Source organism: Schistocerca cancellata, unplaced genomic scaffold (genome assembly GCF_023864275.1).
Source record: "Schistocerca cancellata isolate TAMUIC-IGC-003103 unplaced genomic scaffold, iqSchCanc2.1 HiC_scaffold_1106, whole genome shotgun sequence".
Classification (NCBI taxonomy): domain Eukaryota; kingdom Metazoa; phylum Arthropoda; class Insecta; order Orthoptera; family Acrididae; genus Schistocerca; species Schistocerca cancellata.
In genome coordinates this window covers 9,702,487-9,719,069 of record NW_026047105.1, presented here as the reverse complement: position 1 = coordinate 9,719,069, position 16,583 = coordinate 9,702,487, and the positions used below count along the sequence as shown (strand labels likewise).

The 16,583-nt window shown below is 42.3% G+C and overlaps 1 protein-coding gene across 1 annotated transcript in view; it reads right to left on the bottom strand.

Annotated features, from left to right (window-relative positions):
• The window catches only part of LOC126156206 (zwei Ig domain protein zig-8-like), a 476,222-nt gene that overhangs the window by 202,851 nt on the left and 256,788 nt on the right, over positions 1-16,583 (bottom strand). The window contains exon 2 of the mRNA XM_049916292.1: positions 12,399-12,550. Within this exon, the coding sequence (XP_049772249.1) occupies positions 12,399-12,550 (152 nt within the window). The remainder of the gene's footprint in view (positions 1-12,398; positions 12,551-16,583) is intronic.

Below are 16,583 nucleotides of genomic sequence, written 5' to 3'. Positions count from 1 at the left end.
CTTTATTTTCGCAAAGTTATGATCTGCCGTTCGTTCATTGACGACTCTGTTCACTGTAATAAGTTTAGTGTATGTGTTTTGCGACCGCACCGCAAAATCGTGCGATTAGTAGACGAAAGGACGTACCTCTCCAATGGCAACCGAAAACATTTGATCGCAGGGTCATAGGTCAACCTATTCCTCCACAGGAAAACACGTCTGATATATTCTATACGACACTGTTGACGGTATGTGCGTCACATGACAGGAATATGTTGTCGACCCACCTAACTTGTACACTTGGCGAATGGGTAAAAAGATTCTTCTACCTTGCCCGATTTAGGTTTTCTTGTGGATGTGATAATCACTCCAAAAAAAGTGATGAAAACATAAGAGTTTGTCACATAAATTGCAACAAGTGAATGCAACAGTTTCACAGACGCACTGTTTTACCTGTGTTCTGTCAAAACATATGTTTTTAACGTTTTCAAATTTTTCCGTGCGTAGACCGTCAAATCCTGCATATGTCCAAGCAAATCTGAACATGTCCTGGATTTTTGGAGAGCGAAGTTGATTATGTGTGAGTGACTGAACTTTGATAATTGTCTGAAAAATTAAACTTTTCACTCAAGGGTAGAATTGAACGAAGGACCTCTCGTTCTGCAGCCGCTCACGCTAACCACGGGACCACGGCGCTCCCGGGCTCATAAGTACGTGTGATGTTGCTTATGTTGCGCATCGACTACTCTGTTTGTATGTTTTCCTTATTTTTTTCATAGTTCCACACAACTGGTTCCTGTTTTCTCGATTGATCTGTGTTCAGTTTTTCAAGACCTAACCATTGTGCCAACTTGTAACTAAAACTGAGGGGGGTGTGATGGGGCGGTTCCCTTGTCAGTAGAGACGACAGCTCCTTCAATGCATTGACCTTTACGTACGCTTTACTGTGAACATGTGCACATCGCTATAACACGGCTTTTTGTCTCCTCCGTGTACAACCCAATGGAAGAACAGTTCCAATGAACGATGGACCTCTTAGCGTATGACTCTCTGCAACATGTTCAGCAGGATGTCATAAAGAAACTCTCAGAGGTACTGGTTTTCGGAGGGCCAACAAGTGGCGAGCGTTGGTTCTCGGTGAGGGAAGAACGTTTTTAGGTTAGATTAGATTAAATTAGTACTTGTTCCATAAATCATGAATACAACACTTCGTAATCATGTGGAACGTGTCCGGTTAATATAATGTGTCCATACAAGATATTACATTACATAAAATATTACGTGACACTTAATATTTTTCTGTGGGGGTTGGGGAAATTACCCACTTACTATATCAAAAAATTCATCTAATGAGTAGAATGAGATGCCATTAAGAAATTCCTTTAGTTTCCTTTTAAATGCTATATGGCTATCTGTCAGACTTTTGATTCTTTTAGGTAAGTGACCAAAGACTTTTGTGGCAACATAATTTACCCTCTTCTGAGCCAAAGTTAGATTTAACCTTGTGTAGTGAAGATAATTCTTTCTCCTAGTGTTGTAGCCATGTACACTGCTATTACATATGAATTTGATTAGATTGTAAGAACAAATTACACAAGTGAATATATATATTGTGAGGCTACAGTGAAGATCTCTAGCTCTTTAAACAATTGTCTGCAGGATGATCTTGGATGAGCTCCAGTAATTATTCAGATTACACGCTTTTGTGCAATGAACACTCTTTTACTCAACGATGAGTTACTCCAGAATATGGTGCCATATGAAAGCAGAGAATGAAAATAGGCGTGGTAAGCTAATTTACTGAGATGTGTATCACCAAAATTACCAATGACCCTAATAGCATAAGTAGCTCAACTCAAACGTTTCAGCAGATCTTCAGTGCTTTTTTTCCGTTCAACCCCTCATCAATGCATACTCCAAGAAATTTTGAATATTCTCCCTTAGCTACCAATTTCTGATCGAAGTCTATATTTATTAATGGTGTCATTCCATTTACTGTGTGGAACTGTATGTACTGTGTTTTGTCAAAGTTTAATGAGAGCCCATTTGCAGAGAACCACTCAATGATTTTGTGAAAAACATCGTTTAAAATTTCACCAGTTAATTCTTGTCTGTTGGGTGTGGTAGCTAGCTACACTTGTATCATCGGCAAAAAGTCAAAGTTTTGCATCTTCGTGAATATAGAATGGCAAGTCATTAATATATATTAAGAACAGCAGAGGACGCAAGACCGAACCTTCCGGCACCCCGTTCTTGATTGTTCCCAAGTTTGAGAAATCACCAGTTTTTTGCTTATTATGTGAAATGCTTGGTTTGACTACGCTTAATATGGCCTAGTTGGCTGCTGATGTTACGTGTCTTCAGGTATAGTAAACCACGGTCATAGTAGCGTAAGATTACTGTAATAGCGTGAGTCCGTAAATAAGTCGCAAACGTCAGAATACTGCATATCGTTTTAAATTTCAGGCCTACTCTTGCATAGAAGATGGCAACACATATCGCACGGGAGGTAGCGGATATACAGTATTCCGCGACCAAAGATTAATGAGTTGCAGTCACACCAAGATTGCTGGTGAATTTTGCAAATGTACCCGCATAGAACAAGGCGCTGTTTTGAACACGAGGGAATGTCCGCAGAGGACGTCCATCTCGAAATTAGTCCCTTATATGGTTAGAACAGCGCTTCGTGGTGTCGTGTGCGACTTCATATTCAGTGGCAAGGAGAGGTGGGCTACACAACGGTGCGGCAACTGTCGTCATAGGAAAGACGGACGGCGTAGAGACTTTGCTTTCCCGAAAGTCGATAATATTTTCTTTCTTTTGTGCATTATCTTGTCATAGTACGTATGTATCATTTCTTTCAACTATTCTTTATTTGTTAATACGTCACATTGTTCCTTCATTCAGTTTGCTACTGTTTTATATTTTATATTGTACGAATATGAATGTTCTGGTTTCATATGCTTTGTAAATCTGTGGTTAGGCTAGGAGAAGTACTGTGTCAGAGAGAGAGCGAACGACTACCGATAAGAGAGCGTGCGAGTTGGTGTGGTATCGTGGCCGATTCGCGGGTGGAGAAACGTTGCAAAGTTGGGCCTGAAAGAGGGTGATACGCGGAGGAACAATTAATTACAGTGCGTTCGCTGTGTTAATAGGAGATCGTGCATTATTAAGTGGACAGTAAAACCTGAAAAGTATATCGAGTGTTTGTGGTGACGATTTTACATACTGTGTGAACTTGTGACAATTAGCCGTGAATCAGACACAATTGTCGTGTGGAGAAACTGTTGGAATTATGTGAAAGTGGAAGAAACCAAAATGTTAAGTAAAAGAACAGTGCTGTGGTTTGATCAAAAAACATTTACAAAATCATCCAAACTGTGTTAAAGACGACGACGTATATTGAACTGATGATTAACGGACTGTTATAGTGATGAACACATGTGACTGTTTTCCTGTGGCAATACGGTGAAAGAACTGTGCGAAGTATTGGCATTAACCGGCTATATATCGTAAATACTAAAGACATTGCATAATTCCGACCTACCCGCACCGTGTGATTAATAAACTTTTAATACTAAAACGTCGCGCGCGTAAAGACTACGAACACACTGGAACTATTATCATTGCGCCAATGCTGCCAGCTGATTCGACTACTACGGAGACGTGGACCACCGCCATAACTGGAATATTAATGAAACAGGAGGAGCCATCATTATCTTTACGTCACGAACCAGGATTAACTTCGCACATCGTCCGCGCGGACCACTGCTGACGTCATCGCACTGCAGCAGCAGTTAAGACACTAAAAGAAAAATAATACGCTCTCTCTCATTTCAAAATTAAAGGCAATTGCAGTTAAATAGTTTATTTTTAAAATACTGTCACAATATCAAGGTTCAATTTTGTTTAGTTCCAATAAATATTCTTTCCATTATTTCATCTTGTTGATAGTGTTGAAAACCCATCAAATTAAAGTTCAATTAACAATTTTCTTTCAAAACTCCGCTCATACATTTTGCTGCTAATCATAATTTTATTTTAATGTTTGTGTGTAACTTCGTTTGGAGTGAGTAAATATTTTATTTTTTGTGCAGTAAAATTAGGTACCATAAAATTACGTATATTACCAGCTGATTCTGTCCCCCATTACTGCTTGAAAACTGACCAATAATATTTTTGCACCTATTTTCTTATTGGTTGTCAGCTTCAAAACAAAATTACGTATTTCGTGGGCATCTAGCAGATGCGCGATGTCTATGTAGGCCCCTACAATAATTTCTTTTTTTACTTTTGTAGGTTTACTGGAATTACATTGACTTAAATGGTTCATTTGGTCCCCATTAAAGTGATTCATCGCATCTATATAATAATTGTACTGAATTACCTAATTTATTTTCTTACTACGTAAACATTTGCATACCATATTTAGATTAAAATTGACGTCTTATTGGCCCCACATATGATTCTGCACGTTCTGACAAAGACTATGCCAAAAAAAAAATTTTCGTCCTTGACTAACAGGGGTAACCAGATTCCTTGTATAGGTCTTGTTCTATTATTTAAAAGGTTTTTTTTTCAGAAGTAGAGAACCAGTTTCTTTGCAACAGGAGCAGAAAAGATCTGAGAAGATGTTAACACAGTAAACAGAAAATATCCTTGACCTGTATTTCTACAGGCATACAAAGACTCATTGGAAATAACGCAGCAAGAATTCGAGTCCAGCTAAAAAGCAGCAACAGGGATAAGGCTCTCTGAAATAGTCACTAACATTGTGCTTGGAACGGCCACTAGGTAGCGTCCGCGTAGTGACGCGTAGCAAAGTGGCTGTGAGCGCGAGCTGGTGTGAGCTGCCGCTCGCCATCCTACATTGCGGTGGCAGTCAGCGCTCATGGCACTGAGCTGCTATATGTGGTATGGCTCGGTATGCATGCTCCATTGGCTCTGCCGGATCCTGCACGACCGCTGTCAGCGCCTGACGGAAACTTGCAGCGTCATTGGCAACTTTTAGAAATGGATCTGACCACTATGGGACATAACTTCTGAGGTCATCAGTTGCCTAGAACTTAGAACTACTTAAACCTAACTAACCTAAGGACATCACACACATCCATGCCCGAGACATCACCACACATCCATGCGAGCGGTCGCGCGGTTCCATCTGTAGCGCCTTGAACCGCTCGGCCACCTCGGCCAGCCAACTTTTAGATGCTAGTAGGTTGATATAGATACATGATACCACAATGGAAATTGGATACAAGAATTCAACAAGGGCAAGGAAAAGTCACAACCAAGGAGGGCCCTGGTTGCCCTGGTTATCCGGTGATGGCAAATTGTATCGCAATCTTGTGTAGGGGTCTTTCGCTACCCCCAGGACACATCGATCTTGTGCGCTGCATCAATTTAAGAAACCTTAACAAACCCGTTACATAACGACAGGTTACTCGTTCGATATGACCGTTGCAACAAGAAATGTATGCTGAAGAATTTTAAAGACTTGTCGAGCGATGGATAAGTGTTTCAGTCTAAAACGGGTGTATGTTGAAAAGGAAAATAGGTTTCAGGCTGGTACACGGCGCTCTGATGTCTCTCTCCCAGTTTACTGAATCACCCTCATACCTCTGAACTCGTGCATTGGCAGACGTAGTGCTATATACGTATGCCTACTTTCTGGTCCAAACGGCAAGTCTTGGAGTGGTGAGAGTTAACGTATTGAAAGAACACTTTCTCAGTACGTTCACGGCTTTCTGAAATGAGTAACCTTCGAAGCGCGGTACAACATGCGGATTACACTGACCCATATGAATAGTAGGGCTTTCGAATTCATAAAAATCCAGGAGGGTTAAAAAATGGTTCAAATGGCTCTGAGCATTATGGGACTCAACATCTTAGGTCATAAGTCCCCTAGAACTTAGAACTACTTAAACCTAACTAACCTAAGGATATCACACACACCCATGCCCGAGGCAGGATTCGAACCTGCGACCGTAGCAGTCCCGCTGTTCCGGACTGCAGCGCCAGAACCGCTAGACCACCGCGGCCGGCCCAGTTGGGAAAATTTTTTCATTATTTTCTAACGCTTAACGACTTTCATTTCTTCAGATATTTCGCGTGTAGTGATGTACTGTACCTATTTTATGCACAGATGTTTTGTGCGTTATGCTGGCTATATTCTTACATTAAATGCAATGTGGTGTCACCGCCAGACACCACACTTGCTAGGTGGTAACCTTTAAATTGGCCGCGGTCCGTTAGTATACGTCGGACCCGCGTGTCGCCACTATCAGTAATTGCAGACCGAGCGCCGCCACACGGGAGGTCTAGAGAGACTTCCTAGCACTCGCCCCAGTGGTACAACCGACTTTGCTAGCGATGGTACACTGACAAAATACGCTCTCATTGGCCGAGACGATAGTTAGCATAGCCTTCAGCTACGTCATTTGCTACGACCTAGCAAGGCGCCATTACCAGTTACTATTGAGATTATGAATAATGTACTATCAAGAGCGATGTTCACCATTTATGGATTAAAGTTAAGTATTCCAGCAGCAACGTACGTATTTTCCTAAAGTCTCATTTCCTTATCCTGTTCCAGACCTCACGCCAGCCTTCGTGAACTAAAACGCGTGCCTTTCGGCTTCCTCTAGTATACCGGGTTGGCTCTCTTGCCAACCAACAACATGCAATGCTTTATTTTCTTAGCTGAATGATTCTTAGGCTTATCGGTGTTTCCTTGTCATCACTTAAAATTTAGTGTTCTTTTGAGCGAGTTGAGGTAAGGCATCAGCAGTAAACTCTCTCGCCTAATGTTCCATCTGACTTCAAAGAGGTAACATATCTTTCAATTATTGTTACAAACAACGTTAATACCTCAAGAGCACAGTGAGTGGAACACTTCTCACATTCACTGAAGAGCCAAAGAAGCTGATACACCTACCTAATATCGTGCAGGGCGCCCGCGAGACCGCAGAAGTGCCACAACACGACATTGCCAAGGATCGATTAATGTCTAAAGTAGTGCTGGAGGTAACTGACACCATTAATCCTGTCCATAAATCTGTAAGAGTACGAGGGGTGGAGATCTCTTCTGGACAACAAGGCATCCCAGATATGCTCAATAATGTTCATATATGAGGAGTTTGGTACCCATCGTCAGTGTTTAAACTCAGAAGTGTGTTCCTGGAGCCACTCTAGCAATTATGGAAGTGTGGAATGTCGCATTGTCCTGCTGGAATTGCCCAAGTGCGTCGGAATGCACAGAGTCGTATCTAGAGGATCAGGGCTCCCACATCACTCCAAGTGCACACGCCACACACCATTACAGAGCCTCCCCCAGATTGAACAGGCTCAGCTGACATACAGGGTGCTTATACGTCCATCCACTCGATACAATTTGAAAAGAGAGTCTTCCGACCACGCAACATGTTTGCAGTCATCAACAGTACAGTATCGGTGCTGACGGGCCACGCGAGGCCGAAAGCTTTGTGTCGTGCAGTCATCAAGGGTATATAAGTAGGTCTTCGGTTCCGAAAATCCATATCGACGATGTTTCGTGAAATGGTTCGAACTCTGACACTTGTTAATGGACCAACACTGAAATATGCTGCAATTTGCGGAAGGCTTGCAGTTGTATCACGTTGAATGATTATCTTCAGTCGTCGTTGGTACTGTTCTTGAAGGATCTTTCTCCGGCCTCATCTATGTCGGAGATTCGATGTTTGACCGGATTCGTGATATCACGATATAGTTGTGAAACGGTCGTACGGGAAAATCCCCACTTCATCGCTACCTCGAAGATGCTGTGTCCCAACACACCACGTTCAGACTCACTTAAATCTTGATAACATGCCGGTCTAGCAGCAGTAACCGATCTAACATCTGCGTCAGACACTTCTCGTCTTATATAGGCGTTGCCGATCGCAACATATTTCTGTATTTGAATATGCGTGCATATGTTAGTTTTGTTGGGCCTTCAGTGTATTTCTCTTCATGTTTCCAGAGAACTGCAGGTGCCAGTAACTGCTGTCGTGGAGGGCATTGGCACTCCATCACTTCGTATGAACTGTGTTTGGTTTGCGTCACTGAATTTTCCGATATCAAATTATGAACTTTGTGGTAACGGTAAGAGCCAAGCGAACCCATCGCACATAACTTGGCTACTAGTTCACTTACACACAATTCATGTGATTTTGTATGTTTATTACAGCTTAGGATATTCACGCAGTTCAATTAACTATGTAATTATGTCCGTTGTTAACGCGCTGCACAAACTAAGTCACTTCCCTTCTTATTAGGTAATAATTCATTTAAGAAAGGAGGCACATAGCCTAATTATATGATTATATGTGTCTGTGTGTTGTATGAGAAGCATATTTCAGGATACACGTTATCATGTAATCATAATTTAAAATATAATAGTGAAGCTTACTATGTATTCTGATTATTTTGTAATTTAAAGCAACGACGCATAGTAACAAAACACTGAGATATGCAATCACTTCCAAGAAAACCAATAGAGCGAATTATTACCTATCAAAATCTGATGGGGAGGGTTTCACTGTTGGCGGTGTAATTTATCGCTAGCAAGCATATCCTCCACGAAGTGCTAACCAAAGGTAAGTTTAGAAGCAGTCAACTGAAAATTAATACATTACATTCTGGCAAGTAATATATCTTAGTCTGAGGCTACCGTTTGGACGTAGGACGGTAGGTTAAGATAAATTCTCAGTTCTGTATATTTTTTGGTCTTCCTATTTACAGTAGTTAAACCTGAATGAGAATCATACTGTGAACCACTGTAATAATTACACCGTTATTGGTATAACAGAAGACCTCGCGTTATAGTGATGGTTTTGTTGGCCTGTGTAATTCTTTATTCGAATATTTCAGGGAATCATCTTAAAATAATACTGTGAATATATGATGGAAAATTTGTGAAATTTTTTTATTTTACTTTTCTGAAAAATACGGTGCAAAGCGTGAGTATAGTCACGGAACCAAAAACAAGTTCTACGAAGAATTAAATGGCTTAACATTGGGAGAGAAAGAAGTCATTTGAGCGTGTACACATAAATGTAGCACTTTGTCAGAGCAAGTTAAATATTTAGTAGGTAATGTAGTGCAGTCTAAAATGTAATTAAAAGTCTACATTCCCAATGAATATTATTACTAGTGTAAGTAATGTCAATTAAATAAGAGTTAATTTAATACTGGCAAGCCGCCCTCCTGTCTCGACTATACAAACTGATGAACACACTTTACGCCTTGAAATGTAACGCCAAAAAGTGAATGAGACCCAGTGATAACGCGCTATAACCTTTCTACTAATGGTAAGAGATGTCAAGCTCGCGCAGAGCGCAACGAAAAGTAACACAAATAAACTCTGAACACTTGCGTGAGACTGTTAAGCAGTGTGATAAATCGCACCTTTGAGGTCCAATTTGCTCGAGGGCGAATGTCTTTCTTATGTGTTACCTACTTTGCCTAATAACCTACAATCACTTAGACTCTGTGGCAAATGCAATTATTCACAATTACGTAGTCACAGCACCGGGAAACCCCAGAGTAATTGCATCCGCGTCGGCTTGCCTAATTTATAAAACAAGTAATTCTAATAAGGAAAGCATGTTCAATATAGCCCTCAATGAAGTCATATACAAATGTAAAAAGTACACCACTCCGTGAAACTCCATGAGAAATCCAGTGCGGAGTGTATATCCACGTGGCTGTAATCGGTAAGAGCCGGAAAACTTACGACTTAAGCAACTCACGAAATCTGAATGCAGTAGATAATCAGTATTAACTTACAAAAATAATAGTTATACAGCTTCGCTAGACTAGGGATAAATAAGCATGAATATCTCAGATTGCGTCCGAAGATCAACTGATATTCACAGAAAAAATATTATTACAAATCCTCTGATGACTTTGTCGAGAATGCAGCAAGCTACTTTTAAGACACGTGACTTTACAGGTGCCTAGTGGTGAGACGGATTCAGAACAGCACATGCTCTCAACCAGTTAAAGCTGCGAACAAATATCCGACACTCCGCTTGTGAAAGCTGCACAAAAAAAAAGTGAAAAAGGTTCAGCTTTACTGGACTTCTGCTGTAGTTGCCACTCATATGAAAACCACTGCAATGCCCACACCTGGCGGTGGTCTCAGCATTATGACGGTGTTTGATGGTCAATGGGTTCGTACACGCACTAAACTAATGTCTACAAAACCGTCTGATACAACGGACAACCTGGCGCACGACAATAGTGAAGAGGTGCCTTTCTCCGGCACAGCGTGGTGGAACAGGAACAAATTTTGCCGCCTTCCGTTCTGATTCGTCAGAGCGTGTCAGAGCACTCCTTTAGCGATAACACAGGCCCGTACGCAGTATGTTCAGAAAGTTAGTGTGCTATGACCATAACAGACTGTTCTTTTTGTTTTTTAAGCTTTGGCAACAGTGAATGGTAGAGAGAGGGGGGCTGGCGGAGAGGAGGGGGGGGGCACCTGATTAGAGCGAGCATCGCAAGAACACGGTAGTATGTAAGCAGCTCACGTTGTAGTGTCCAGTTGCGTGAAAGATGTCGGTAAGGAATCTCGGTAAGTGCGATTAGCTTCCTGCTCGTGGAAGGAATAACACCTGCTGACATTTTTCGAAGGTCAAAACGATTCAGGGCGAAGGTATTATGAACAGAGCGGCTGTTTCAACCGGTGTACAGGGTTTAGAGGAGGCAGAACCAATGTTCATGACAAACAAAGGGTTGGAAGACTTTCCCAATTCGCTGATGAGTTGGTGCAAAAAATTGAAATTGTTCGTGATGACTGCCGATTGCGAGTGGATGAAATTTTGTGCGATGCTTGCACAACTCTGTAGACCTTTCTTATACGAGACACGCAGAGAAACGCTGGGATACCGGAAACTGCGCAATATGGGTCCCAAAAGAGATGATAGAGCAGTGCAACAAAAATCGAATCAGTAGTGCCCGCGAGTTCCTTCAACGACCTGAGCTGGAAGCCGAGGATTTCCTGAGCTCTGTTGTGATTGGAGATGAAATGTGTGGGGCTCGTTACACGCATGAGACAAAACGACAATCGTCACAGTGACGTCATACCAATTCCCTATTTGGCAAAAAATTCTAAACCAACAAAATCTGGCCATAAATCTTGACGTCGGTGTTTAGGCACCGAAAAAGGCATCAACTTGGCGGTATTTCTGCGCAGGGACACCACCAAAACACTAACATTTTGGGAGACCATTAAAAAGCTCAAAAAGAGCATGCAAAACAAAAGGAGGGGAACGCTAACTAGAGGCGAGTGCTTGTTGCATCCTCACCCACCACCAAGGCGCCCTTGGACTGATCTAGTTGGCATGTTTTGATCCCCAATATTCTCGAGACTTGGTACCTTCATATTATCGTCTTTTCACCAGCCTGCAGGCACACATGATTGGAATTAAATTTTCAACCAAGGAGCAGATACAAACAGAGATTCTAAAATGGGCAAAGCAGCTGGCGGGAGAACTCTTCGAGGAGGGTTCAAATGGTTCAAATGGCTCTGAGCACTATGGGACTTAACATCTGAGATCATCAGTCCCCTAGAACTTCGAACTACTTAAACTTAACCAACCAAAGGACAGCACTCACATCCATTCCAGAGGCAGGATTCGAACCTGCGACCGTAGCGGTCGCGCGATTCAGGACTGAAGCGTCTAGATCCGCTCGACCATTAGAGGAGGGCATAACGAAGTTTGTGCTACGGTTCATCACATGCAATGAACGGGATAGCGATTGTATGGAAAAATAGTCAACACGTCTACAACGGTAACCTGCACTTTTTTTTCAAATACACTTCCTTCTAAAAACATAAAAATGTAGCACACTTACTTTTGAACATGCCTCATACAGTCTCGTTTTAGCAAGGATTCCACACTCTAACAGAACGAGGCGATTCGAGACAGATCGTCTGTGATGAAACAGGTGACATGCCTTAGCATGGAGAGATTATGAGATACATGAAAGCCGCCCATTTCTAAACAGCCGTCCTTCAGTTGTAATACATTAACACTTCGTGAAGCTGTTTTACTGTATTGGATCCAAGTATGCAGAGTATCATTGGTCTATTTTCACGTTGCAAATTCTGCTCCATGGGGTCTAGGGAGTTCAAAAAATGGTTCAAATGGCTCTGAGCACTATGGTACTAAATTTCTGAGGTCATTAGTCCCCTAGAACTTAGAACTAGTTAAACCTAACTAACCTAAGGACATCACACACATCCATGCCCGAGGCAGGATTCGAACCTGCGACCGTAGCGGTTTCGCGGTTCCAGACTGCAGCGCCTAGAACCGCACGGCCACTTCGTCCAGCTCTAGGGAGTTCAACTGACTAACACAAAGTAAGCATGTGGTAGAGAACAGACGCCGACTCACCGTCCGGTTGCCCAGATTGCGCACGCGGCAATTGAGGTAGGCCGTCTTCCCGACCAGCGCAGTCACGTTGCGAGACGCCGAGGTGTCGAAGTAGGGACCGCGCAGGCCGCTGCTAACGTCCTCCACCTCCGCCTCGTCCGCCGGCCGCGAGTCTGCAAGCAGAAGAAGAGACCATCAGGGACGCTGATGGGGCCACGAGTCGTAGCGCTCTCCATTCATCCATCGGCACGTTCGGGAATGCGAACTTAGTGCCCTGTCTTGTGAAAAGCTCCCCGCCAGCTAGAACAATTCATTAACAGCTCTTAATCGTCTACAGCTCCAACAACTTGAAAACGGTGCACACTGCAGAAACGTTCTGAATGTAGCCTTTCAAGTGATGTCTGATTTCACCGCATTTCTACAGAGGCCACCAGTTATTAGGTGCCTGAGTGTACACTATCACTGACAGATTGTCTCTCCAGTGCACCTTGCTGATTCCGCTAACAATCAGCGACGTAATCTCGAGGAGATAAACAGGTACATCTATATACATCTACATCTACATGGATAGTCTGAAAATCACATTTAAGTGCCTGGCAGAGGGTTCATCAAACCACCTTCACAATTCTCTATTATTCCAATCTCGTATAGTGCGTGGAAAGAATGAACACCTTTATCTTTCCGTACCAGCTCTGATTTCCCTTATTTTATTGTGGTGCTCGTTCCTCCCTATGTAGGTCTGTGTCAACAAAATATTTTCGCATTCGGAGTAGAAAGTTGGTGATTGAATTTCATGAGCAGGTTCCGTCGCAACGAAAAACGCCTTTCTTTTAATGATGTCCAGCCCAAATCCTGCATAATTTCTGTGCCACTATTTCCCACATTTCGCGATAATACAAAACGTGCTGCCTTTCTTTGAACTTTTTCGTTGTACTCCGTCAGCCCTATCTGGAAAGGCTCTCACACCGCGCAGCAGTATTCTAAAAGAGGACGGACAAGCGTAGTGTAGGCTGTCTCCCTGGTAGGTCTCCCTGGTAGGTGTCCTGCCAATAAAACGCAATCTTTGGTTAGCCTTCCCCATTACATTTTCTATGTGTTCCCTCCTATTAAAGTTGTTCGTAATTGTAATACCTACGTATTTAGTAGAATTTATGCCTATTACATTAGACTAATTTACCGTGTAACCGAAGTTAACGAGCTCCTTTGAGCACTCATGTGGATGACCTCACACTTTTCGTTATTTAGGGTCCACTGCCACTTTTCACGCCATTCAGATATCACTTTTTGTCAATTACTACGGACTGTGACCTCTCTGATAGGAAATCACAAATCCAATCATATAACTGAGACGATATTTCATAAGCACGCAATTTCACTACGAGCCGCATGTGTGGCACAGTGTCAAAAGCCTTCCGGAAATTCAGATATACGGAATCGATCTCAAATCCCTTGTCAATAGCAATGAAGTAGTGAAGGCAGCAGAGGATAAAATAGGTAAAAAGACGAGCGCTAGTAGAAATCCTCGGGTAACGAAATACTGAATTTAATTGATGAAAGGAGAAAATATAAAAATGCCATAAATGTAGCAGGCAAAAAGGAATACAAACGTCTCAAAAATGAGATCGACAGGAAGTGCTAAATGGCTAAGCAGGATTGCCTAGAGGAAAAATTTAAGGATGTAAAGGCTTACTTCACTAGGGGTAAGACAGATACTGCCTACTGGAAAATTAAAGAGACCTTTGGAGAGAAGAGAACCACTTGTATGAATATCAAGAGCTCAGATGGAAACCCAGTTCTAGGCAAAGAAGGGAAAGCAAAAAGGTGGAAGGAGTATATGGAGGGGCTATACAAGGGCGATGTACTTGAGGAACATATTATGGAAATGGAAGAGGATGTAGATGAAGATGTAATGGGAGATACGATACTGCGTGAAGAGCTTGACAGAGCACTAAAAGACCTAAGTCGAAACAAGGCCCCAGGAGTAGACAACATTCAATTAGAACTACTGACGGCCTTAGGAGAGCCAGTCCTGACAAAACTCCACTATCTGGTGAGCGAGATGTATGAGACAGGCGAAATACCCTCAGACTTCAAGAAGAATATAATAATTCCAGTCCCAAAGAAATCAGGTGTTGACAGATGTGAAAATTACCGAACTATCAGTTTAATAAGTCACAGCTGCAAAATACTAACACGAATTCTTTACAGGCGAATGGAAAAACTGGTAGAAACCGACCTCGGGGAAGATCAGTTTGGATGCCGTAGAAATGTTGGAACACGTGAGGCAATTCTGACCTACGACTCATCTTAGAAAATAGATTGACGAAAGGCAAATCTACGTTCCTAGCATTTGTAGAGAAAGCTTTTGACAATGTTCACTGGAATACTCTCTTTCAAATTCTGAACGTGGCAGGGGTAAAATACAGGGAGCCAAAGGCTATTTACAATTTGTACAGAAACCAGATGGCAGTTATAAGACTCGAGGGTCATGAAAGGGAAGCAGTGGTTGGGAAGGGAGTGAGACAAGGTTGTAGCCTCTCCACCGATGTTATTCAATCTGTATATTGATGAAGCAGTAAAGGAAAAAATGGTTCAAATGGCTCTGAGCACTATGGGACTTAACTGCTACGGTCATTAGTCCCCTAGAACTTAGAACTACTTAAACCTAACTAACCTAAGGACAGCATACAACACCCAGCCACCACGAGGCAGAGAAAATCCCTAACCCCGCCGGGAATCGAACCCGGGAACCCGGGCGTGGGAAGCGAGAACGCTACCGCACGACCGGTAAAGGAAACAAAAGAAAAATTCGGAGTAGGTATTAAAAGCCATAGAGAAGAAATAAAAACTTTGACGTACGCCGATGACATTGTAATCTATCAGAGACAGCAAAGGACTTGGATAAGTAGTTGAACGGAATGGACAGTGTCTTAAAAGGAGGGTATAAGATGAACATCAACAAAAGCAAAATGAGGATAATGGAATGTAGTCGAATTTAGTCGGGTGATGCTGAGGTAATTAGATTAGGAAATGAGACACTTAGAGTAGTAAAGGAGTTTTGCTATTTGGAGGGCAAAATAAATGATGATGTTCGAAGTAGAGAGGATATAAAATGTAGACTGGCAATGACAAGGAAAACGTTTCCGCAGAAGAGAAGTTTGTTAACATCGAGTATGGATTTAAGTGTCAGGAAGTCGTTTCTGAAATTATTTGTATTGAGTGTAGCCATGTATGGAAGTGAAACATGGACGATAAATAGTTTAGACAAGAAGAGAATAGAAGCTTTCGAAATGTGGTGCTACAGAAGAATGCTGAAGATTAGATGGGTAGATCACTTAACTGACAAGGAGGTATTGAATAGAATTGTGGAGAAGAGGAATTTGTGGCACAACTTGACTAGAAGAAGGGACCGGTTGGTAGGACATGTTCTGAGGCATCAAGGGATCACCAATTTAGTACTGGAGGGCAGCGTGGAGGGTAAAAATCGTTGTGTGACACCAAGAGATGAATACACTAGACAGGTTCAGAAGGATGTAGGTTGCAGTAGGTTATGGGTGATGAAGAAGCTTGCACAGGTTAGAGTAGTATGGAGAGCTGCATCAAACCAGTGTCAGGACTGAAGACTACAACAACCACAACATTTATAAATTTAAGATTAAGCAGTGGGTCATCTAGAGACGCATGTTGGGAACTACTTGAACCGACAGAAAAGAATGTATACGTTACCGGGAACAGACTGAAGTGACAATCGTGTTTATGAATGTTGTCAAAATCAAATCGTTTTAGGCAGAATATGTAGCCAAGCAAATGGATGCTAGACAAACGACAGATTTTCCGTGCAGGATTACTGAGACGCACGAGAAAACCTCGACCACGATCTACTGGACGACATTAGAAATTCTGCAAGAGTGTCATAGACGTAAATCTCTACAGACCGCAATGCATACAAATTTATAGATAAGACTTTATCAGTGTTACAGCTCGTCATATTGCCCACGCATGCGTTTACTTTTATTCTAGGGCATTATGAGAAAAGTGTGGCTGAGCTGCAGAATGAAGATGCTTGCGGGGTTAAACGTTGTATTGACATATCTGAAAAGTATTTTGGTAAAGTAACTCACCAGCTCGCACTGTTCGATTCACTGTGGAAAGATGTGCCTAGTGATTCCAGCGTGCGCTGTGACGGCAGCATAAGGATGTGTCTAA